Source organism: Diceros bicornis, chromosome 17 (assembly GCF_020826845.1).
Source record: "Diceros bicornis minor isolate mBicDic1 chromosome 17, mDicBic1.mat.cur, whole genome shotgun sequence".
In the NCBI taxonomy this organism is placed as follows: domain Eukaryota; kingdom Metazoa; phylum Chordata; class Mammalia; order Perissodactyla; family Rhinocerotidae; genus Diceros; species Diceros bicornis.
This window is the reverse complement of record NC_080756.1, coordinates 19,212,345-19,238,609: the sequence shown is the minus strand read 5'-3', so window position 1 is coordinate 19,238,609 and position 26,265 is coordinate 19,212,345. Positions and strand designations below refer to the sequence as shown.

The 26,265-nt window shown below is 38.4% G+C and overlaps 1 protein-coding gene across 3 annotated transcripts in view; it reads left to right on the top strand.

The window, feature by feature from the left end:
- Positions 1-26,265, top strand: part of DIP2B (disco interacting protein 2 homolog B) — a 205,228-nt gene that overhangs the window by 133,061 nt on the left and 45,902 nt on the right. The window contains exons 5-17 of one of the 3 annotated variants that reach the window (XM_058558284.1): positions 3,243-3,455; positions 6,209-6,364; positions 6,877-6,999; positions 10,388-10,585; positions 12,084-12,175; positions 14,129-14,221; positions 15,568-15,691; positions 16,294-16,403; positions 19,503-19,605; positions 20,804-20,868; positions 22,926-23,019; positions 23,507-23,626; positions 25,694-25,808. In XM_058558284.1, the coding sequence (XP_058414267.1) occupies positions 3,243-3,455; positions 6,209-6,364; positions 6,877-6,999; positions 10,388-10,585; positions 12,084-12,175; positions 14,129-14,221; positions 15,568-15,691; positions 16,294-16,403; positions 19,503-19,605; positions 20,804-20,868; positions 22,926-23,019; positions 23,507-23,626; positions 25,694-25,808 (1,606 nt within the window). Of the gene's footprint in view, positions 1-3,242; positions 3,456-6,208; positions 6,365-6,876; positions 7,000-10,387; positions 10,586-12,083; positions 12,176-14,128; positions 14,240-15,567; positions 15,692-16,293; positions 16,404-19,502; positions 19,606-20,803; positions 20,869-22,925; positions 23,020-23,506; positions 23,627-25,693; positions 25,809-26,265 lie in introns of all 3 variants that reach the window. The other 2 variants (XM_058558283.1, XM_058558282.1) reach the window with 2 other exon arrangements.

Genomic DNA, 26,265 nt, shown 5'->3' with positions numbered 1-26,265 from the left:
TAGTTACCATAGGTAACAGTTGTGAGTTAATGTTCAACCAGAGCAGAATCAGTGGGGAATTAACTTTTATTTCTATTAATATTAATTTAATCTTGCCCAAATTTCCACTAATCCATTGCAATTTCCTGGGTGACAGTTACCTTAAAAAAAAAGAAGCTACCAAATAAACATATAAATATTTAAGGGAGCTTGTTTTTACTTAGTCCCATAGCAGTGCTTATATTTTATGTGATCTTAACACATGATCAGCTTTAAGCTTGGCCCGGTCACAGTTTTGTGTCTGTGAGGTAACACAGGGTGTGTGATTCGGGGAGGAGAAGGGGAATAATGTTTATTGGCCGACTGCTGTGTGCTGGCCCTGCTGGGGGTGCTTTCTGTACATTGTCTTGTTTTGTGGTCTCCCGCTGCAGTGAGCATGAAGGCGAGCTTTCTTAGCATGTCCTACGCGGCCCTTAGCAACCCATTGCTGTCCACTTGTCCAGCCTCATCTTTCATCATCACTGATTGTGCGTCGTGTGCTTCAGATAGTCTCATTTCTTTGATCTTCCAATGTGCCTTGTTGTCTGTCCCCTCCCCGCTTTCTCACATGCTGTTCCTTCTACTGACTCCTCTTTCCCCACCTCTGTGCCCCTCATAACTAATTCCTCCTTCCAGCCTGGGTTTAGGTCTGACTCTTTGCACACCTACCTTGAACTCCTATAAGACTCTTAAATTCTATTAAGTAGGGAATGTGTTCCTGCTCACTATTTTATTCCTACCAACTAGTGTAGAGCTTAGTAGTATTTGTTGAATGGATGAACAGCCTTCTCAGATGGGTAATTTTATCCCCAAGTCACAGAGCTAGTAAGTGGTGGACCCCAGAGTTCAAATGGAAGACGAACCCAAACCCATGTTTCTTCCACTACACTAAGCCGCCCCACAGTTGTAGTCACTAAACACTCTGAGGACTGGCAGGCAAGTGAAGTAATTGAATTGAAACAATACACCTAATTACATAATTGATTCAATATAGAAACATAATGAAGCCAATTTTCCATAAACCTAATCATGAAAATACTGGTTTTACTATCTTTTGAAAATTGGATTATTCTGATTTTAGACTTACTCAGATTAAAATAAATGATGCAATAAAGACAGCCTGCAAATCTAGTGGAGTTTGTGGGATCCTGTGATGTGTTACCCTGAAAATATTTTATTCTTAGGGTCAGATTCATCTGTCCCATGCTGCTGCCCCCCGCCCCCCCCCCCCCTTTTATTTAGCATGTTTGCAAAGACAGAAATCGCTGCCTCTCATGGTACAGTTGGAATGTTAATCTCTGGAAATTATGCAAGACACTTGCCTTAAATAAAAGTTACAGATGCTGTTACTTTTCTTTCTCCATATTTTCCTTTGATCACCTTCTTTTGCATTATAGATCTCTTTCCCCTTTAAAGAACCTCATCACTTTACCCCTTTGGGGTCTGGTCACTATTACCTCTCCAGCCTCATCTTTTGCCCTGTGCCTCCTCAAAGTCTTTTCTCTATTTGCATAGAAGTACTTGAAATCCTGGGCTGAGATTGGTGCCCCCTCTCGCGTGAAACCCTTTGCTTACTCTGTTTCTTAGCATCTATTGTATTCTTGTGAAACAGTCTGTGGAGTTGTGTGTCTCCTAAACTGGACTGTAAGCTTTTAGGGCACTTACTGTCTCATAAGATCTCACACATCTCAGAATCCCCGGAACCTGACAGTTCCCGGCACATATTGTAGTTATGTAGTACATTGTAAAAAAACCAAAAACAATCAGTCTTGGGCCTCAGATCTCCTTCAATATGAGATAATAAGTTGGATGTAGTCCAGAGTAGGAAGCAAGGATATAATCATTATTTCAACTTTCTCTCTTACTCTGGCCCTGCAGAATTTGACTTCTAGATTAAATTCATCTTTTGTAGTTCAGATTTCCATTGTTGGCACTAGCAGTGTTCTGGCCCTGTTAATTAATATCTCTGGCTTTCTGAACCAAAGTAGAACATGGACCTACAGTTTCACCTGAGTTAGAAGAAAGTGTTGGCAGGACTAACCACAGAATAGTTAATTTAAAAAAAATTGAATGAAATACAGTCCACAGGCCATAAATTGTAATCCCCAAGATCATTTAGAAAGGTTTGTCTCACATCGGACCAAATGTGCCTTTAACTTGTATGCCTCATAAGCTTGGAGCCCTGGAATAAATTCTTGACTTCTGCTTCCCTTGGCTATCCTATATTTGGTTGAACTTTTCTTTTTTTCAACATGCTTTTCTAATTTAGGCCTTATTTTCCTAAGTCAGAGCCAGGCTAAATACAGACATCAGTGAATTTCTCACAATTCTTCTCCGACTGAGAATTAAGGAGAAAAATACAGATCTGTGCCCTCTCCTCTCATGTTTGGAAAGCTTACCTGTGCCCTGTGAGCAGCTGGCTTTTCCATTAAAACCATGACTGCCTCCAGGCTGAGCACTGTTTCTTATTCCGCATCAGTTCCCTAGCACCTAGCTCATTGTTTGGCACTTAAGTTGTTGTTAACAAAAATAAATTTTTATGTTTCCCTATCAAGATCATTTCCTTTCAGGTAGACACTAATTAATAAGTACTTGCCAAAATTAGTATAGCAGCCTATCATAAGGTTCTCTAATTAAGAGATTGAGAAGATATGTAAGCACTTCAGTATTATTTGATCATAAGTAGATAACACAGAACAATTGAGATACTAGTTAAGCTCAGAACAAAAAAACAGTGAATGAAGTTTAAATGTTCTAAAAGGGTTTTTTTTTTAAAGATTTGTTTATTTATTTATTTATTTTTTCCCCCCAAAGCCCCAGTAGATAGTTGTATGTCATAGTTGCACATCCTTCTAGTTGCTGTATGTGGGACTCGGCCTCAGGATGGACGGAGAAGTGGTGCCTCGGTGCGCGCCTGGGATCTGAACCCAGGCCACCAGCATAGGAGCGCGCGCGCTTAACCACCAAGCCACGGGGCCGGCCCTAAAAGGGTTTTTTTTTTTAAAAGAACTTAAAATTACCTATAGATTTCAGCTGTTTTATTTTTGCAGGTTTTGGTCCGTAGACGTTTCCTTGAGATTCTTGAGAAACTTTACATATTAATCTACCTTAAGAATGCGAATGTTTTGCTGCTGTCAAAATTGAATGTGTGATCAATGAGCAAGAACTGAAAGGTCTCTGTTCTAGGCAGGATCCAGAACTTCTTTTTTTCTAATTCCACACAGACACATCTTCAGCCTCCGAGGATGAGGGCTCTCTGAGACGCCAAGCTGCGCTCTCTGCTGCCTTGCAACAGAGCTTACAGAATGCTGAGTCCTGGATCAACCGTTCAATTCAGGGATCGTCCACTTCTTCATCTGCATCTTCCACGCTGTCTCATGGAGAGGTCAAAGGAACCACTGGGTCTCTAGCTGATGTATTTGCCAATACTCGAATAGGTAGGAGCTGAATCTACCCAAGAAGCCCAAATTATGTTCCATTTGGCTCCTAGCATCCAGGAAATAGTTGATGCTTTGTATTAGGTTTTTTAGAGTGGCTTTAAAAAATAGAATCAGAAAGAACATGACAGTTAATGAAGCAATAAGGAAACACCAGGAGTACATTTGGAATGATAGGTACCATCTGCATTATTGGTGCATAGTATTGCCCACCTGAAGCCATAGCTATTTCCATAAGCAATACTCAAGCTGCAAGATATAACACCAGTCTTAGCATGGGTTTATCCCCATTGAAGAATACTCCATCTGTTAAAAGGTGTTAAAATATATAACATCTTAGATTTTCCCAAGATTGTTGTCTACATTCTCTCAAACAAAAAACATTAAACCCAAGCAAATTCTGCACTAAGACAATATCAGTGAGGCCTTGTTGTCTTTAGCATAAAGACTGGATTTATTGTCCTTGCTGCTGTGTTATTGCTACACGTGGAGTGTGCAGGCTGAGGATGTTGGTACTCTGAGAGCTGCCACCTGCTGCTGATGCTTCTGTGTGGAGTGTAGCTTTTGCTTGGCTCTGCTTTATGTCTGTGTGTGTGTGTGTGTGTGTGTGTGTTTCTGTGTGTGTGTGTGTGTGTGTGTGTGTGTGTGTTTTAAGAGTTTGTGACATCTGCAGATAAAGATAGAGCTCAGATCTCTGCTTTTGCTTAATTGGTTGGTGCACATTGCACTAAGTGATGTATGTGAACATCATGTGTCTGTGATATTTGCTGTCTTAATTTTCATATCAGTGACCTTTCTGTATCACCTTACATATATCTTTATTGTATCACTTGACTTCTGAAAAGAAAAACTCAGAAAATTTTCAGTTCCAACCTGTAATTTTTAAAGAAAATATCCACCTTGAGGGTATGATTGCCCTTATTAAAAAGCCAAGTGCCGGCAGCTGGTGGCTTGTCCTGCACGCACAGCTCTGCCCTGTAATTCACTGAACACCCTAAAGCAACTACAGAGGCGCATGCTCACCACCTCTCCTATTTGGAGGGTAAGCAACAGAGCCAGGGTTGGGTCAGGTGTTTACTCTTACATTTGTCTAAAAGAAAGCAGTTTCACTTGTTAAAAATGTTGTCCTGATACCCAGTTAACTTTATCTGCATTTTTGTTAACAAGATGATTTCCTCTGACTTCATATTTTTCTACTGCTTCTACTACTCTGTGACACATTGTTCAGGCACTCACAGAAACCATTGTATCCAACATTATTGCCTTTTGGATGTTGGTTCTAACAGAAGTAATTCATTTTTCTAATAGAAAAATTTGAAAATACAGATAAAAGAAAAATAAAATAACTTATAAACCTACTTCCTGTGGATAACATTTTAGTGTTATCACTTCAGTGTATATTCTTCTAAAGACTTTATTTGCATATAAATGGATAGGGTTTTGGTTTTGTTTTTACAAAAATGAAATTGTACTAAATATAATGTTCATAACCTTCTCTTAGCAGTGTATCACAAACATCTTTTATATCATTAATATAGAATTACACTGTTGTTTTTACAGTTTCAAAATATGCCACTGCATGGTTGTGTCCAGGTTTATTCGGCCGTTCCCCTATATTGGACATTTAAGTAGTATCTGGTTTTTTACTCTTATAAAAACTGCCGGAATGAGCATCCTTGAACACACAACGTGTGTGCATTTGTCTGATTATTTCCTTAGGATGTATTCCTATAGGAATTACTGGGTCAAATAAAAATGTCTATTTTTAATGCTTTGTTATCCCCTTATCCTACAGAAAGGACATACTGCAATATGCTTGTGCTAGTATATTGAAAACTTTAAAAACTATTAAACTAGTAATTAGAGACTTGTGGGGCATACAGACCTTACTCCCAAATTGATTTTAGAAATTGTTTACATTATGATTTTTTCCTTTTTAGTTTTGAGTGGCTTTTCGTTATTCTTGTGAATTGTATATTTTTCTTCTTCTAATTTTCTTTTTCTTACTTCCCCAGATGTTTTCTTCTTCTAAGTTTTTTGTAACATATCCCTGTTGAATGGTTCTCTTCCAACTTATACCATTCAGTTTCTTTATATTAAGAATGCCTACATGAAGCAGAGTACCATAACACTATTTCATCACGCTTAGAACAAGGGAAGAACCTTGTCTGTCAAGGAGATCCAAGTAGCCTCTGGGTTATTTTATAAAAATTAGAAGTGGACTTTATCTGGTTTTCTTCATCTGGGAACTTGAGTGATCTGACCCACTCCCAAGACATAATTTCGGTCTCCAGTGGAAAAGGAAACATTATGGATAAATCAACATAAACATGAAGAAAAGCTCAAGAGGCTAGAATATTAGTAGCCATTGTGATCATACTCACTTTGGTTTCGTTTTGAAGTCACTTGCAATTTTTATTTTATTATGATTATTTTTATAACATTGGGTTTCTACGAGACTTTCTGTGTAGAAAAGAATGTTTTTGAGAAACATTTGATATGTGATTTGATCTTATTAAGGCTATCCAAGTTCTTGAAAATAATAATTTTGGAAAGCTGATATGCCCTGGCTTAACCTCTTGCTCTCTCATTATGTCTTGTTAGTAGATTTGGATTTGAAAGGTTGTTTGACAAGAGCTAATGCCTGATTTATGTAGTTTTTTTCCTTGTTAAAAACCACAAAAGATTTGAAGGTTCTTACTTTTCCTGCTAATGTAATATATAATTCTAAACTTTGTTTTCTCCCCTCTTAGAGAATTTCTCTGCTCCCCCTGACGTCACTACAACTACCTCTTCTTCATCATCATCTTCCTCAATACGCCCAGCAAATATTGATCTGCCCCCCTCGGGAATAGTTAAAGGCATGCACAAAGGATCCAACAGGTCCAGCCTTATGGATACAGCTGATGGTAGGGAGTTCTTTTGGGTAGCTAAAAAGGGAATGTTAGTTAAACTGGAAAAATTCAGATTATAAACAGTAACACCTGACTGGTCCAGCGGTTACAGAACTACACCGCGGTGGACCCACTAACATAAGTCATCTTGAACGCCCTCTGTCCATCAGTCGGCACTGTGGCAGCACTGACACTTGTTCATACTCAGTCTATACTTTCAAAAGATGCTTTGAGCAAAAGAATAAGTATGGAAAAAGAAAAGAAGGCTATAAGAGAAAGGTTAGATGAAGAGATTGAACAAGATTAGATGAAATCTTTAAGCAGTGTATTAATAGTAGTGCCATATTTGTTCTCTATTGTCATAAAACTTGTTATGTATGTATTTGTACCTATTTGGCCCAGTTGAAATAGAATGAGACTGTGGGCAAAGCCCAAATATCATTAGAAATAAAAGCTCCTAACAGAATTGAGGAACTAAAATATCCCTAAAATCAACTAATTTTGACTTACCATTTTTTCCCTTATAGGTGTTCCTGTCAGTAGCAGAGTATCCACAAAAATCCAGCAGCTTCTCAACACTCTGAAACGTCCCAAAAGGCCTCCCTTAAAAGAATTTTTTGTGGATGACTCTGAAGAAATTGTGGAAGGTAGTAGTAATAATACCAAAAACATATATTCCTTAAACATTTCTTAAACAATTACTACATGTCAGGTACTGTGGGATTTAAGGATGAACAAGGCATCATTTTTGGTTGAAAGAGTTCATAGTTGTCTGCTCTTTTTTCCCTAAGGATCATTTATATTTTAAATCTCAGATGAAAATAAGGAGGGAGGGAAAGAGATAACTATGGAGCATAGAACTGTCCTTGGAAATATGCTCTTTGAAATTAGGAACTTTCCCAAATACATAATTTTTAAAATTATTTATATTTGACATTATCCTAGAATACAGATGTCATATCCTAGAATACAATCTCAAAAGTTGGCCCATCTTTTTTGATATAACATAGTCCTTTCATTAAATCAGCCAGTCAGCATGTGTGTATATGTATCTGCCTTCTACAAGACAACATGGTGGATGGTGAAGAAGGTTCATGAAAATACAGTCACTTCCTTCTTCCTTCATGTTGTTTACAATTTAGACTGGTGCTAAACTAAATACTTATGAAAACCGAGCTTTGCCGATAAGTATGTATCAACTCATATAGACAGTTTAGAGAAGGGAGGAAATCACTTCTGTCTCTGTGGTTAAGGAAGGCTTTGTAGAAGAAGTGGTAACAGTCAGTGATTTATTCATTCAGTAATTTAAAAAATATCTATGGATGAAATCATATGATGTCTAGAATTTAATAGGAAGGATTGAGAGGGGAATGCTTGGGAGTCGAGATGGAATGAGGGTGGCCATTTGATAATTATTGAAGCTAGGTGATGGATAGATCTACCTAACAAAAGAACTAAGCCTTGGTGCTTTGTATTCCATTTTTACATCCTGAGACTAATACTGGGCTTTGATCACATCAGACCTGTTAATGGAACGAGGCGCATTAGTAGACTAGATCCCCTCTTAGGCCACTTATGCAGCAGGAAGCAACAAGCAACCTGAGGTACAAGATTAAGGTGAATTTCTGTTCCTTTAGGAGTCACTAACCTCATTGAACTATGGACATCTTTCTTGATGCACTGATGTTCAAGATGCTCATGCCAGTAATAGCCTCTCCAGTCTTTTTAGCACTGTGTATTGACCAGGCAAATGAAGGTCAAAGTTTAATAGATATCATACTTGAACAATTTTCTTTGGCAGAATAGAGCTAACAGCTTTCCACTAATTGTAAATAGGCAACAATTGTTTATTCGAATAATGATTGCCTTTAGAAAAGAAAATTACCCCTATGTGTTTGGAAGTCTGAAAGAATGTGCCCTAGGGTCTGCATTGAGGCCTAGTGGATGGCAATAATGTGCAGACTTTTATGACCAGAAGACTATGCCTACCATATATACAGTCTTCCCATAAAAACAAAACTAGTTAGAATTAACCTTTTTTTTTTTTTTTTTTTTTTTTCACTTAGACTATGCCTACCATATATACGGTCTTCCCATAAAAACAAGTTAGAATTAACCATGTTTTTTTTTACTTAATCTAGTGGTTTCGGGTCTGGGAATATACAAAGTAGAAGGGCAGCTGAAATGTTATTTACCTAGGTCAGTGAATTGGGAAGTGAAACTATTTCATTAGTTTTATGTCAGTAGAAAATGAATTAAGACATTTTAAGTAAATTTCCCAAATCTGTCATTAAATTGAAGAGTAAAATACAATTTATTTTGTATTTCATTTCCCTTTCTAATGCTTGTTGCTCATTCTGTCTGTTCTCCCTTCTATGGCTCTCCTCTCTTCTATTCACCTGGCTGATTCCTACCCTTCCTTTAAGACTCAGCTCAGGCATTACCTCCTCCAGGTGGGGTACCCTAGCTCCTGAGCTGGGTGCTGTGGCTCTCTTCTGCCCTCTCTGTACGTATTTCTGTCATGCACTGCTCGTGTGTATTTAGCTCCGTGTATGAGTGTGTGTCCCCATTGCACTCTAGGTGCTCCTGGAGGCCGTGGACTCTGTGCTGCTTGCACCTCCCGTCATTACAAACAATACGTGTTTGTTCAAGGAATGATATGTGCAGTGGTTATTTTCTCAATGTTTATCACATCCTGTGCACGTAATTGGCACTCAGTAAATACTTGACTTTTTGTTCCATGTGTAAATTATCTTTGCTGCTACGAAAATGTAGGATTTTTTTGCTTTTTATTTGAATAATACTTGTTTATTACAGAAAAATTAAGAGGACTTGAGTTTTATCTATATGAAAGAATATGAAATGTTATTCACCTCCAGTTTCTGTAATACCATGTTAATAATCTGGCGTGTTTTTTCTCTCCCAAATTCAGTTCAGTTTAATTAAAACTGATTGAGCAACCGTTGTGTATTAGGACTGTAGGCAGTAAGAAGAATAAGAACTATGCCTTCTCTCAAAAACTGTCAGTCTCAGGCCAGCCCCAGTGGCCTAGTGGTTAAGCTTGGCGCTCTCCGCTTCAGCAGCCTAGGTTCAGTTTCTGGGCACGGACCTACACCACTTATTTATCAGAGGCCATGCTGTGTTGGCGGCTCACATACAAAATAGAGGAAGATTGGCACAGATGTTAGCTCAGGACAAATCTTCCTCAGTCAAAAAAAAAAAAAAACTGTTAGTCTTAAGGGGAAAAAATTCGTACGGTAGTAATAGAAGCCCTTGAGAATTCTCAATGCTTTAATAAGGATGGACCACCACATAGTGTGGGAGCGCTAAGAAAGGAATGGTTGGAGACAGCTTCCCAGGGAATGTGCTGTTTGAGCTGCATCCTGAGAAGGATGAGGATGAGTTCATTAGGAAGCAAAGGGGTTGGCAATATGAGATGTGTACAAAGGTATGGAGACGTGGAAGGAACATTGTCATTCATGCTCATTATCTGTTTGAGTCTAATAATGACCCTGTGGTATAACTGTAACCATCCCCATTTTACAGATGAGGAAAAATGAGGCTCAGGTAACTCAGTTTGCCTAAGGTAAAAAGTGAATGTAAACTTGAGTTTTCTGACTCAACAGTTCAGTGTTTTTTTATTAAACATAACATGGTGAAGTGGAACCTGGCTGTCTAACATTGGACGTAAACTCTTTAGTTTAAAAACAAGTTTACTAAAAATTATAAAATGGCTAAAAGGAAATTTATACTTTGTGCTTTTCTATGTGTTCAGTGATTTGCTTTGTCAGGGTCAGGATTTGTTTATTGCATAAAATATATTAAATATGATTTTACAATTATGGAGAAATGAAGTAAAGCCCAGTTTGTGGATTACCGTTTCTAATGATGTCCTTTCTTTTCTCAGAGTGAGTTTAAACCAGACAAAGATGAAGAGAAAGAGGAAATGTATTTATTAGAGACCTAAGCTGTGGTTAGTTGGTACTTGTACTTATTTCAGATCTTATTTTCATAACCATTGGGGTTTTTTTGGTACAGTACCTCAACCAGACCCCAACCAGCCCAAGCCTGAGGGACGGCAAATGACCCCTGTGAAGGGAGAGCCCTTGGGAGTCATCTGTAACTGGCCGCCTGCTCTTGAGTCTGCCCTGCAGCGCTGGGGCACCACTCAAGCCAAATGCCCCTGTCTGACTGCACTGGACATGACAGGGAAACCAGTTTACACTCTTACATATGGTGAGTTGACAGACTCCAGCCCCTCCCTTTTCTCCTAATAATTCCTCAGATCATCATGGGGAGTGTTTTTATCTTGATGTTTAGTAGTTGCTGGTCATTGTGTTTCAATAGCTCTTTTAAATTGAAGAGACTTTTAAGTTCTAAGTACATCTTTTGCCAAATATTTTCATTTGCTAAAGTGACATTTACAATCCAGCTAATATTTAAAAGAGCAAAAAGAAGAAAGAGACTTTGTAGATCCACTAATGTTTTAACGGGGAGGATTTTAGGAAGACATTTGGGCAACATTAATGGTGTATGGTGAAAATCAGATAGTTTTATCTAAAAATTGAAAATGATTACTCTGTAGATCTTTATCGTTTACTTCATCCTGCCTCTTGCTTATAATAGGCACAAAATTTTATAATGATCAAAGAATCAGTACTTTTCCATTTAGTTTTACATCCCGGCTAACGTTTTTATTTTTCTTTTTAAAATAACTTTTTAAAGTAACTTACTTTTCTTTTATAAACTCTTTTAAAAATAACTTCATTTTTCTTTTTATTTTAAATAACAAGAAGGTGAGATTTTGTACTAGTTTATTCAAACAGATTCCTTTTTCCCTTCACAAGTGGGGCATGTTGTCCATAGACCTAGATATAGAATAATTTTAGAGGACAAATAGTTATTTAAGGAATTTTGCAGATTGACATGAATTTAAAACTTAGATGCCCCTCTGAATGTGTTATATGTAAAACTAACATATCTATTGAAAATAACGTGATTTCTCTTTCACTTTCTTCATAATCTAAAATAAGAATTTCTAAGGGTGGTTGGGGGGGAGGGAGGAGGAAGGGGGAAAGAATAGGGTTTTTCCCCTAGAACAATTTTTAGTGTTCATTTCAGAAGCTGTGTATTAATTTCATCCATATAACTCTTACAGAAAACAGTCAGCTGGCCAAATCTTTACACGTTTATTTAACATCTATGACTATATCCACGTTTCACATAGTTAATTTTCATTTTACTGTCTGTTTTCACTGAAGTACAGTGGTATGGAATGCTTAATCGTTTGAGTCATACTTTTGCTTTGTAGTTACTTCGTCTCTCATACCATATATGTAAGTGGTTCTTCAGAAAAAGCTTATAACAGAAGTAGTCCTCTGATTTTCAGTCCTGTGATAAAAAATTCTTTCCTTCCCTTTAAATGTGATCAGCTCACATTGAATTATTTCTAAAGATACTCAGATTACTTCAGAAAAGATTTTGAAATACTATTTAAACCAGAATGAGCTTCCAGTGATGTTTTCTTTTTGCTTGGAGGCGGGACTGGCTTTCCTAAACTAGAGTGAATATAAAGTGTTTTGTGGGAGGGGGCTCTTTGTGTGTTGGGTTGATGCTTGGCTATGCGTCATTTGGCAGTGGCCACTGTCTTATTAAATGTGCTGATGAGCTGAAGGCCTTCTCTCGGAGGTAGACCTGTGTTTTTCTATATGGCTATTTTCTTTTCTTTTTCCAGGAAAGTTGTGGAGCAGAAGTTTAAAGCTGGCCTACACACTGCTTAATAAACTGGGGACCAAAAATGAACCTGTATTAAAACCTGGAGACAGGGTAATTGGTTTTTTGGTTTTAGGGAGGTGATAGTTTATTGTTTTCTAATATGCACCTTCTGGATTTTTAATGTACGACAGCATAATTTATATAAGTCTAGTTCTTGGAAAATGAAAATGATTTGATTCCAATCCAGGTTAGCCCAATGCCTGGTGATAATTCCTGCATTCATAGATTGAAGGAAATTCATGTGTCCCTTCCTATAGCTGCTAATCAATAAACTCTTGAAGTGCTAACAAAAAGAAAGAAACCTAAGTCTTTCTGGAAATAAATGTTTCAATATTTAGACAACAAAAAAGCAGTGAAGTTTACTCTCTGATTTTTTTTTCTTTAAAAAATAAAACTTTTGAAACAATTTTCTGTGGTTTTATGTAGAAAGAGAGGGAGACTCATGTTACTTCTAAGAAGAAACAAATTGACATTGTTTAATTTCTTCTTTAATTGGAGATGACATTAAAAAAATTTTTTTTAATTTTTGAGGAGTTTTTCCTATTAATGACTTTCTAAATATGATTACTTCTTACCATCAGACATTCCTTTTCATTTGAAATTTGTGGAATGAAACACCAACTACACAACAGAATTCTTTTTAGTAGGCTTATGATTACAGAATCTCCTAAACTAGCCTTTTTTTTTTTTTTTTTTGGTGAGGAAGATTAGCCCTGAGCTAACATCCGTTGTCAATCCTCCTCTTTTTGCTGAGGAAGATTGGCCCTGGGCTAACATCTGTGCCCATCTTCCTCTACTTCACATGTGGGACACCTGCCACAGCATGGCTTGATAAGTGGTGTGTAGGTCCACGCCTGGGATCTGAACCTGCGAGCCCCGGGCTGCTGAAGCAGAGCACGCGAACTTAACCACTACGCCACCAGGCCGGCCCCCTGAACTAACCTTTTAAAGATACTTTTGCATTGTGGCAAAGGGCATCTAAAGGATGGCTTCCACTTAGAAATGTGACACATGGGTGTTTCCTAATCCTCACTGAACCCAGAAAGGTAATTTTGTGTCTTTCTAGCAACGTGGACACTTGTGTGCAGGAAAGGAATGGGTTGTTTAAATATCTTGTGGAATTAGTTGTTTTTGGAACCCTAGAAGGTTTAGAATTGAACTTATCTTGAGAGTGAGTTAAGAGAATTTGAAAGCAAAAGAAGGGAAAACAAGAGTCTGGTGACATAATTAAGTTTCAAATGTCAATCTGTGAATATCCAAGCCAAGTAGCAGACTCCACAATAATAGTGGCTTCTATGGTTTGCATTCCTTGAGTAAATTAAGAGTCAGTTATCCCTGTGATGCATTACAGGTTGAGATCACGGGTTTGAACATATTATAGAAGTTTCACTGTTTATCTTTCATAGATGAATTAACTTTATATCCATAATGGTTACTGCCATTTTGCTTATACCTATAACCAAATGCCTTCATGCTTAGAATACTTGCTTTGTTGGTTAAGTGAGTAAGGATTAATGCAATGAATTTGTTAAAGAGTAAGAAACCTTAGGTTGGCTCTAAGGTGGTAGTCGAGTCAATCAGTGCTTGCAGATTCTCTCTGAGAGTTGTAAGGCTTATTCTTTAATATGCTGATCTGTCTAGAGAGATCCATTACATTTATTTTACTATGTTAGCCCTGCACTAAAGTAAATTGCCTTCGGTTTCACAACTAATTAACTTACTACTTAAGTTGAGTTGTTTACTGCTAAATCACCAATAGAATTGGTGAAAAATTCTTATGATGATGATGAATTGCATTGTGTAGTTCCCAAAATGTGTCTAGTATAATCATGGGGACGACAGAGATCCTTCTCAATAACTTAATTTCCTTTGGGCTATTAAATAGTTTGATTTATTGTGTTCGTGATAAATGTTATACATAACAAATGTGTATCTTTGAGAGTGACATTGAACATGTTAGTCTGTTTTTATTCCTCTGTTATTGAATGTCATTATGCATTTTAGGTAGCCCTGGTTTACCCCAACAATGATCCAGTCATGTTTATGGTGGCTTTTTATGGATGTCTCCTGGCAGAAGTGATTCCAGTGCCTATAGAGGTACCTCTTACCAGAAAGGTAACATTGCTAAATTTAAGAGAAATGTAGCCTGATGTGACATGGTGGGTGTCGGGTTCTTAGATTGAATGACTCAGTCACGACATTAGAAACAGTCTGATCATTTTCTTAAGTACTCAACTTCACTTTCTAAAAACATGAAAGTTGTAGACAAATTATTTATTAATATTTATAAGTTTCGTGAAAATAACATGTTTTCAACTAAGGTAGAATTTTTATAGTATTATGTATCACTTAAAAATCATGGGGCATAATTGACTTTTCAACAATTACCATTTATGAAGAGTACCACTCTTGCTTCAGAGACTATAGATAATCCACATTTACTAGGTGAGACCTTTTTGTAAAGAGATTTCCTTTAACTGTATCATACGATGTAGGATTTCCATTAAGTCCTGGCACGTTGCTATGCTAGGGTATAGGGTTTTATTTTGATAACATATCAGCTCTACTAAAATGAAGTGTATGTAACAAATTTCCAGGTATAACTGATTTCTCTATGAACTGTTTGACCCTAATTTTCTCATGCGGTTATATTATTGAGAGTTGATGATAAAGACGAATATGGTGAAGACTATGGATTTATAAGAAAAAATTTATTTTCTGAAAGGAATATAAAACAAATTGTTAACATCGCTGAAACTCTGGTTGATGGGATGGAGTATCTTTAGATTGGTCAGAAAATCATAGGGTTGTTCTTAAGTTATTAAGTTGGCAGTGTTTGTGTGGTTTCATAATGATACTTTTAAGATGATATTTTAATGGAAATACTTGAGACTATATCTTTTTTGTTGTTTTCTCTGCTGTTGCTGTAAGGCTTAAATCTACCTCCTTTAAAATAGAATAGTAAGGAGTATATGGATTTGAGTATAACCGTCCATTCCCTTTCATTGTAAATTTGGACATTTGGTGTCCATTTACGTTATTTATTTTGTTCTGACCTGAATTGCTTTGCTTTTGAATTTGGGGCTTTGGTTAGATCAAGACAACTTGACCATGTTGGCATTTATTTCATCTGCCTGAAATTAATCTAAAAGAGGAGCATTGCTGACCTTTGAATAAAATGGTCACATTTGGCTGGTAGAATTCATCATTAGCAATGTTGGATTAATAAAATATTTGATTTGAACTCAGGAAATCATTGAATTGTAGAAAGTATTTGGAAGAACATATTGTCGCTGGATTTTGACAATTGCCAGATATCAGTAGGGTTTCATGAATGTTATCACACAAGTGCCAGAGCGTTACGAAGTTACGAAGTGTTAGATTCTGGGCATGAGTCTGCTCACGTTCGCTCCCCTACCGTGCTCATTATCTTTTCTCCGCAGGATGCTGGAGGGCAGCAGATTGGCTTCTTGCTAGGAAGCTGTGGTATTGCCTTAGCCCTTACCAGTGAAGTTTGTCTAAAGGGACTGCCAAAAACCCAGAATGGAGAAATTGTACAGTTTAAAGGTTAGTAATATTTGTACCTGAATTATCAGTTAAAAGTTAAAGCTGCGTGTTTTAATTTAATAATAGCTAAGTACTTAACATATATTTTCTTATTTAATTCTCACAATCCTGTGAAGTAGGTACCATTATTATCCCCATTTTACAGGTGAGGAAACTGAGACACAGAGAGGTTAAGTAACTTGCCCAAAGTCACAGCTAATAAATGGCAGAGCAGCGATTTGAACCCAAATCTGATTCCACAACCCACACCCTTAACCTTTATGCTGATGGTTGGAAAAAGCTACCACTCTGTTCACTAAAGCTAAATGCTACATGTAGAGACAGAGGATAGACCACTAACCTCAGTGGACTTCCACTGCCAAATGGACCTCCCAGTTGTTGAGGTAATGTCAAGGTCTGGAATTAGCATGTTGAAAGATTGTACTTTTGAAAGAAGGTATAATTGTCTGGTGACTTATCTCTAAAAACTAATAAAAATAAAGTATTTTACTGATTATAAAGTGACCTTGATTTGGTCTCTTGATATTTAAAATGACCAATTCAGTGTGAACTTCTTCCCTTATGGCTTAGGCAATTCAGTTTTTATTTTGGGATTGATTTAGGTTGGCCCCGGCTCAAATGGGTTGTAACAGATTCCAAGTACCTTTCAAAGCCACCTAAGGACTGGCAGCCCCACATCTCACCTGCTGGTACAGAACCAGCGTACATTGAGGTAAGTCCTGAGACTAGAACATACATTCTGGCTTTTTCTTTGGCTTCACCTGCTGTCTTACAAAATTTTAAACTAACGTTTTGCAGTTTTAATGTTAGAAATTCCTCCTGGCTTGTTAGATTTCCATCTTTTGGCCTGTGAAATGCCTTGTAGTGGACCTTCTATTCTAATTATTTTTAACATAAATACACGTTTAAGAGAAAGACAGCAAAGAAGTCGATCCTGGCCATGTAAGAAAGTTATGAAAGACTTAGAGAAGTACAAAGGTTTAAGAAGTGATTTACTGGCAGAGATATTTCTCTGCTGCTTTGAGGGGGCTGAGTGGGAAGCCAGAGACGGGAGAAATGAGGAGGGAAGACAGCTATGCTTGAAAAGAACAACTGTAACAGATAAAGAGCAAGAGGAAACAAATGGCTAGAGGGTTTGGTATTGAAGGTTAGTGTAGGAACTTGATTGGTTGATAACATGATCCAGTTGAGGGATTAAGTCCTGCTGCATATCAGACACCAGGCTAAGTGCTTTATTTATATTTATTTATTTATTTTTTTGGTGAGGAAGATTAGCCCTGAACTAACATCTGTTGCCAATCGTCCTCTTTTATGGTGAGGAAGATTGACCCTGGGCTAACGTCCATGCCCATTTCCTCCACTTTATATGTGGGATGCTTGCCATAGCATGGCTTGATAAACGGTACATATGTCCGCACCCAGGATCCAAACCTGTGAACCCTGGCCACTGAAGCAGAGCGCACGAACTTAACCACTATACCACCGGGCCGGCCCCGAGGCTAAGTGCTTTATTTTCATTTTATTTATTTATTTTTTGGTGAGGAAGATCAGCCCTGAGCTAACATCCATGCTAATCCTCCTCTTTTTGCTGAGGAAGACCAGCTCTGAGCTAACATCTATTGCCAAACCTCCTCCTTTTTTTCCTTCCCCAAAGCCCCAGTAGATAGTTGTATGTCATAGTTACACATCCCTCTAGTTGCTGTATGTGGGACGCGGCCTCAGCATGGCCGGAGAGGCGGTGCGTCGGTGCGCGCCCGGGATCCGAACCCGGGCCGCCAGTAGCAGAGCGTGCGCACTTAACCGCTAAGCCACAGGGCCAGCCCAGGGTAAGTGCTTTAAATGCATTATCTCAATCAAGCCTCACAAGTACCCTGTGAGGTGGGGGCTGTTATTAGACCTGCTTTTAGATGAGAATATTAAGAGTTAAATGAGCTTGAGTAACCAACCATAGGTCATATGACTCAAAAATGGGAGAGCTGGGACTCCAACTCACACCTGTTTCACTCTAAAAGCTATGCCCTTGACTACTCCGCATGCTGCTTGAGACATATTAGTAAATGCTCACCAACTGTTTGCTAAATTAATGAATAAATAAATCAATAAAATTTTTTAAAAAAGGTTTGGAGGAAAAAATCCACCTGTCCTTGAGCCCTGTGGTGATTACTTTGGCTATCAAAGAGAGTGGCAGTAGCTTTGAGAGGTGATCTGGGAATGTTGGATGCAAGGGTTGCTTTGAAAGATGGAAGAGATTTGAGTATGTTTAAATGACAGACAAGTAAATAGGCGATTAAAATACCAAATTTAGCGATCAACTCTCAGTCCATATCATCTCTCAGTGATGACATGGGTCATCACTCCATCCTCCTTAAAACTACTCACCGGCTTCCCTGACTGCTCTCTCTGTTCTCCTGCCTCACTGACCACTCCTTTTCAATCTTCTTTATTGGTTCTTCCTAAACGGTGAAGGGCCTTTCATTATATGGCCCCTTCTTAGCCCTCTGGCCTCATGTAGAACCATTACCCTCTACATTTCTAGGCTTCTGCTATTCTGAATTAACTTCTAATTTTCACTTGGGACCCTCTTATTACCCACAGGACAAGGCTAGTGAATTTAAAATATCCTGTGGGTAATAGGGTGCTCTTAAAAGGTGATAAGAATAAATATGTTCTTAAAGATTTATCTGGTTTGGTTGAGTTAAGAAGGGAAAGAGGGAGACCAGCTTTTACAGTTATCCAGTTGGGCCCAAGCTCATGGTGAAGGGGGTAGAGAAAGTAGATGGAGTTGAGAGACACTAAGGAAGTAGAAGAGGCAGGACTTCGTGACTGACTCTGGAGAGCGAGGAGGCAAAAAAGACTCTCAGGTTTCTGACCTGGGCATCCAGATGGCGGCATCTTTCAATAAGATAGAAAATACAGCAAGAGGAGTCTTCATGGGTGAGGGGTGGGGGTGAAGACAGTCTTGGATACTTTGCATTTCACAGGACTATGGGTCATTCAAGGGGAACAATTGACTCTATGAATCTGGATGTCTAGAAAGAGGTCTGGGTTGGAGATAGAGAATTAGGAGTCATCAGGAATGTGGTACCCTGATTGAATAAAGTGAAAAGAGAAGAGGAAGAAGAACAAAACTTTCAGGGAATGCCAACATTTAAAAGATGGGCAGAGAAAGTGGAGGGGAGAGAGAGAAGGAATAGGAGAGAGGAGTATCACAAAAGCCAGGGAAGAAGGATCAAGAAAGGAAGCATCAGATGTTACAGAAAGGTCTGATAAAATAAAGTATGTGGTGTGTCCTTTTGATTTAACAATTGAAAAGTTACTGATCTTGGTAAAAGCAACTTGAGTGGAGCATTGAGGTAAAAGCAAAACTATAGTTGACTGATTTGTGGGAATGAGTGGGTCATTTCTAGTCTCCCTCTTCCAAACTGGGAGCTTCTGACACACGGGGACGCTGTCTTTCGCACCTTTGATTCTTCAGTGCTGAGTATTTGATACGGTGCTTCTATTAATGCAGCTCAAGTCTCGTGTTTGTTTTAGCTTCTTTTGCAGCCACTTCACACTGATGACTAATTAAACTTTTAAGAATTTTTCACACATGCTTTTGTTGAGCTTTGTCATTCCCCAATCCTATCTTTGTGTGATTAGAGTTTGGGGCCCAAATGCATAGCCTCAAATATTCATATGAAACAATATTAAATTCAGCCCATTATCATGGCTTATCTGAGGTTTTTTTTTTGGATTCTAGTTTTGTTATTTGAAATAACCCATTTTATTGTGTTTCTTATGTTTTGTTTTTTGTGTTTTTTCCCCCTAGTATAAAACAAGCAAAGAAGGGAGTGTGATGGGAGTTACAGTGTCCCGCCTTGCAATGTTGTCTCACTGCCAAGCCCTGTCCCAGGCCTGCAATTATTCTGAAGGTCAGACTTCATCCCATGACTGCCCTCATTGTGAGCCTCAGATATACGGGACGACGAGCAGGGTGCTTGGTGATTGGCTTCCAGTTAATGACCAGATTCAGAGGGAAATGTTCTAAGACACATTCTTGGCTTGCTTTTGCTTTCTTCTTTTTCACAAATATGCTGTAATTTAAAGGAACTAAAATTCTGGGGAGACCAAATCTGTACAGCATGATTTCTAGAGTGCAGAAATAGAAAACTAATTAAAACCGTGTGTTTATTAGCTGCGGAATATCAGTGTTTCCATCTTCCTGTGTATATGGAGCTGCCACCAGCTGTACGTTTGGAGTTAGAGTCAAAGAAATTCACCTACCAAAAAGCACAAATTAAAACACAAAAGTATATTCTCTTTTGTTGAACTTTAGATGTGTTGATATATATTGTGTAATAACTATTTGCCTTAGAATATTCTTTACAATATTAATTTTTTTAGTGTTTTATTTTCCTTTCCTAGAATGAAATAAGTTAATACATCTTCACTATAGAGCAGCATTATTGCCTGGTAATATATATATAAAATAATGTTATATATATATAATGGAAGCAATAAAAATGCCAAAAAATAAGGATTGATTAAATTATAATACATTCATATAATGGGTTATATACCCCGAGGCATTAAAACTCATGTTCTTGAATATTAAAGATATAGGGAAATTGTTTCAATGTATCGTTAAGTGGAAACAAATTAGATACAGAGCAGTGTATGACAATTTTATGTTAGATATCTTTCTATATATAAGTATGCTTAAAAATAGATATGTGTATATATAGATAAAATATACAGATATATGTACACAGCAACATTTTTAATTTTCTCTAGGAAGTATAATTTTTTACATGTGTTTGTGAAACTTCCAAAGTTTCTAAAATAAACACATGTTCTGTATATAATTAGGGAGAAAATATTATCTCTTGGAAGACAGTGCCTAAGTTATAAGGAATTTCAAACTCGTTGTCTCTTCTTTCACCACATCACCCTATGATCAGCTCCCCAGCCAGTTTGAGGGGACCCTCAAGTAATCAGAAGATCCTGAGAGCTTTTAGTAATTTCTTTAAAAGTACCAAATCAGTTGTTTAATAGAAGTAAGTGACATGACTTTGCTGCTTAACACTAAAGATGATTTCCTTATGTTTTTTCCTATTTTTTCTATTTTAGGGGAGACAGTAGTAAATGTTTTAGACTTTAAGAAGGATGCCGGGCTGTGGCATGGCATGTTTGCGGTAAGCTCCTCAGAATTAAGGCCTTTAGTGTAGATTATGCTTAGGATTCAGGTGAGTATGCGTGCTATGTAACCAGAGCATCTCTCAGTGCTTGATTGAAATTTAAGCCCTCAAAAGATCAATAATATTTTCCAGAAGAATTTAATTTTGTAATACAAACAGTAAGTTTTTTAAAGGAGAAGGTAATTCTGTTTTTTCTTCATGTGTAGTTGGGCATACCCTTCACATAATATTGTGGGGGAGAACTTAGGATCAAAAATTATAAAAACATCTGCTATGATGGCTCAAAACCTAAAAGATTCTACAAATGACTATATATTTATTTATGATTAAAAAAGTATGTTTGAGATTTTCCTCTTCTCTTTTCTGAAGGAAGGATTACATACATATATTTAGAACTTGGCAACTGTGGTTAATAACATCTAGCCTTTCCATGGGACAAAATGTATAGAACGACTGCATGCTGCAGTTAAAGAATAGAATAACAAGGGAGATCAGGCTACTTTCTGTAATAGAGGAAACAGAAGATGAGTTCCTCTCAGCTCTGGCATCAAGGCCATTTTTATGGAAGAGGTGACAGTTGAGTTGGACTTTATATGGCTAAATTTTATCCATTTTTCAGAGATATTTTTGAGGTGGAGGTAGAGAGAGGGGACATTTCAAGTGAGAAAAGCTATCATATGTAGCAAGCTGATTGGGAGTGGGGAGAGAGAAGAGAGACAGATTCTAGAATTAGAAAGGACCTTTGAGAGGATCTCATTCACCTTCCTTACGCATTGCAGGAGTCTGAGAAGGAGTAGAAAATGAAGCATGGGGGAAGAGGAGGAGGGTCCCTTTTCACCCAGGACCCCTCAAATTAGTAAGGGCCTCATTCCTTGAGTATACATGCTTTATGGCTCTTTTCTGAAGCCCTTCCCATTTTGTTTTTTATCAGAGGTTAAAAAACCCTTCTGAGAAGTTAGGGGGATCTTCTCCTTGTGATACAAAGAACGAGATAGGGACATGTGTGAAGAATTAGTTATAAAAACTCTTCTTTCCCTGAAATACAAACGTTTGTCATCATAGCTGGAAAACTTGGGTTGGGGAGGAAAAAGAGGTTTATAATGGTATCTTGGTTTGTTTGGGCCACTTAGGTGGTGAACAAAATGGCCAGTCTAAATACCAAGACTTAGTTTCTCTGCCGGGCTGAGTCTCTTTGGAGACAGGAAGTCCTGGGTATGTTTGGTTTGGGTGGCAGGAGAGATACCAGATTGCGTGACTCCCTCAGCTCCCTCGGCTTTATCTACCCAAACGCCTAACAGGTCTGGGCAGGACCTCCTGTAAGCAACAGGGAAACTTTGATTTCTTGCTTTGTAGTACCCAAGCCTTTGTGGTATGTGGTGAACATGAGCATGGTGAAGGCACTTGGTGGGTTGGAGGGCAGTTTGGCGGTATCTGCTCAATTTAAAAAGCATATATCGTAAGGCCCAGCATTACCACTTTTCTGTGTCTACCCTGGAGAAACACTTGCACACGTGCCCAGGGAAGTGCGTGTAAAAGTGTTCCTTGAAACGTTGTTTGTAATAGCAAAAAAATGGTCAGTAATAAAGAAATGCCTAAATAAATTGAGGTATGGTCATACTATGGAATACTATGCAGCAGTTCAAAAGAATTATGTAGATCTCTTATACTGATGTGCATAGATTTGGCTCTAAAACAATTTAAGTGAAAAAAAGCAAGTTGCAGATATATGTGTAATATGATGTCTTTTATCTTAAAAATACTTTTACATTTCTATGGGGATAAATACGTATGTAAATACATAGAAAAAGGACTGGAGGGACACATGCCAGATTCATAACAGTGATTATCTCTGAGGAGGAGCGGAGGGAACCAGATTTGAGGGTAGGTAGCAGAGGAGACTTCAACTTGAAAGTTAATATTTCAGATTTTTTTCAAAGAGCATGTATTTGAGTATTACTTGTATGATTAAAATCGTTAACAAAATATCAGTTCAATTTTAAAATGCTAAGTATGTATTAGGTGTTGGTTACTTTTTATCTTTCTTTGCTTTTCAGAATGTGATGAGTAAGATGCATACAATTAGCGTACCCTACTCTGTTATGAAGACTTGCCCTCTCTCTTGGGTCCAAAGAGTACATGCCCACAAAGGTAGTTACACATAGCATCTAAGCTTCCGTTATGTGACTGTTGGAACCAAGATTTCAGGGATTTTCAAATTTCTCTTCCAGAGACATAATTCTATGCCTAGGTGGCTTGATGAATTTTAGAGTTCAGTTACTATAAAATTAGGTATGTTGTCTATTTCATCTCACTTGATGTCCTTTCTTAAGAATTGAGATGAATTTGCCTGAATCTGAGCCCTGAATTAGATTTTTTGGGTGCTTTGGTGTTCAAAGCTTCCTGGGCTGGGATATGTAGCCTACCTACAGGTCACAGTGAGCAAAACAATTGTGTGTCCAGTCAGTCGCTCCTGCCTCAGAGCACCTGGCACAATTTCGTTGAAACATTTTTTATTTTCTCTTAGTGAAAATGATGATCTCTAAAATAAGTAAAAATGTTTTTATTATAGTATATTAAATATCTACCAAATTTAGGGTGTATGTCTGTGTTAACTTTATTCCTTTTGAATTTATAGCCAAGGTAGCTTTAGTGAAATGTCGAGACTTGCACTGGGCTATGATGGCCCATCGGGACCAAAGAGACGTGAGCTTGAGTTCCCTCCGGATGTTAATTGTAACTGATGGAGCTAATCCCTGTGAGTATTTCTAGAGTGTGGGTCTGGAACTATCCTTTCCTTCGGTAGGTTGAGGTTTTGACCCCTTTACGTTTTTTTTTTTCTTTATGAGGAAGATTGGTGCTGAGCTAACATCTCTTGCCAGTCTTCCTCTTTTTTGCTTGAGAAAGATGGTCCCTGAGCTAACACCTGTGCCAGTCTTCCTCTACTTTGTATATGGGACACTGCCACAGCATGGCTTGACAAGCAGTGTGTAGGTCCGCGCCTGGGATCTGAACCCCCGAACCCTGGGCCGCCGAAGTGGAGTGTGTGAACTTAACCACTATGCCACTGGGCTGGCCCCTAAGTATTTTTTTTTAGATCTGTATTGAGATATAACTCACATACCATAAAACTTATCCACTTAAAGTGTACAGTTCAGTGGCTTCGGTATATTCACAGAGTTATGCGACTATCACCATGATCTAAGTTTAGAACGTCATCATCCCCACAAGAAATCCCATACCCCTGAGTAGTCACTCTCCATTTCTCCCCCTCTGTCCCCTAGCCCTAGGCAACTGCTAATCTGTCTCTATAGATTTACCTATTCTGGACGTTGCATATAAAGGCCATCATATTGTATGTGGTCTTTTGTGACAGGCTTCTTTCACTTAGCGTCTTTTCAAGTTCATCCATGCTGTAGCATGTGTCCATACTTCATTCCTTTTTATTGCCATATACTATTACATTGTATAGATATACCACATTTTATTTATCCATTCATCACTCGATGGGTCCATAAGCTTTTTTTTTTTTTTTTTTTGAGGAAGATCAGCCCTGAGCTAACATCCGTGCTAATCCTCCTCTTTTTGCTGAGGAAGACCGGCCCTGAGCTAACATCTATTGCCAATCCTCCTCCTTTTTTTTTTTCCCCAAAGCCCCAGTAGATAATTGTATGTCATAGTTGCACATCCTTCTAGTTGCTGTATGTGGGACGCGGCCTCAGCATGGCCGGAGAAGCGGTGCCTCGGTGCGCACCCAGGATCCGAACCCTGGGCCGCCAGTAGCGGAGCGCACGCACTTAACCGCTAAGCCACGGGGCCGGCCCCATAAACTTTTAAAACCACTCCTTGCTCACTCATTTATATCGTTTTTCTATCATGTAATTAAAATGAACGTTAAGAGGGTGACTTGATGTAACCAAGTGTCTGGACTTGATGAAAATTCCCCTTATCATCAAATCAAAGGAATTTGCAAAAGCTTTTAGAGATCTTACTATGTTACCTGCTTCTCCCCACAAGCACAAACACCCTGAACCACCACACAGTAGGATCAGGTGAAGCCTTAGATACTGTGCTCTTTGTCATAAATGGATTTTGTCAGTAGTCACAGTGATCATCCAGATATAAAACATAGACATGGGGGGCTGGCCCGGTGGCGCAAGCGGTTAAGTGTGCGCGTTCTGCTGTGGCAGCCCGGGGTTTGCTTGTTCGGATCCCGGGTGCGCACTAACGCACCACTTGGCAAGCCATGCTGTGGCGGCGTCCCATATAAAGTAGAGAAAGATGGGCACGGATGTCAGCCCAGGGCCAGTCTTCCTCAGCGAAAAAAAAAAAAAGAGGAGGATTGGCAGATGTTAGCATAGGGCTGATCTTCCTCACACACACACACAAAAAAACATAGGCATGGGATTGACTTTAGTAAGAAACAAGGCAGAGAATATCACATAGAAGAGAATGGAAGTCAGAATATTAGTACTGCACTGGCTAAAATAGTTACTTCAGGGAGAGTTGCTCAGTTCCAAACTGGCTACCTACTGCCTGCAGTGCATCTCTGCTATTGATTGGGCAGTTTGGTGGGAGCAGCCTTGATTCCAAATTGTAACCTTAAATAGTGTCAGTGACCTTTCACGGGCTGGATGAGTATTCATTTGTCCTTGAAATGTATCAACCATCTCACAGGCACAATAACATATTTGTATGGAATTAATGATGTACAATGAGAGTTCTCATGAGAAACAAATATGTTGGCTCTCCATTCTTTACCAGTTTCCTGCAGTAAAGAAAGTCACAATTTCAGCTTTCAAGATGATCTGTTCCACCTCCTTAGGGTCTGTGTCATCCTGCGATGCCTTCCTGAGTCTGTTCCAAAGTCATGGGCTGAAGCCTGAGGCCATCTGTCCATGTGCTACTTCTGCTGAAGCCATGACTGTTGCAATCCGAAGGTACTGTTCAGAATGTCAGTGCTCTTGATGTAATTTACAATTTCGATCAAATGTGCAGTACTTACCAGGCGATGCCGAGGAGTGCTGATTTTCTGCTTCGTAAGTCTAAAAGTGAAAATGACTTTGTAAAGCAGTCTGAAGCATCTCGTTTATTTTTCCCACTCTTGCCTTGAGTGTAACTGGCAAACTGAAAATTTACTTTAATTATTCTCATCTCGTATTTGGGAATTAGTTCTTTTTCTGTGTTGTTGTACTCTTCAAGAATCCTTAGTTAGCAACTTAGACTAGAAATAGTCTGTTCTTGATTGTAGTTTAAGTATAGAAAGTACATATATAGTACACCCAAGCCAATCTGTTCTTAACAACTGATTAAAATTTATTTTTTCCACTTGAATGAAAGTTGACCATGCTTTGTACATGTAAATTTGATTAATTTGGCATGTTTTTGGTAGAGAAA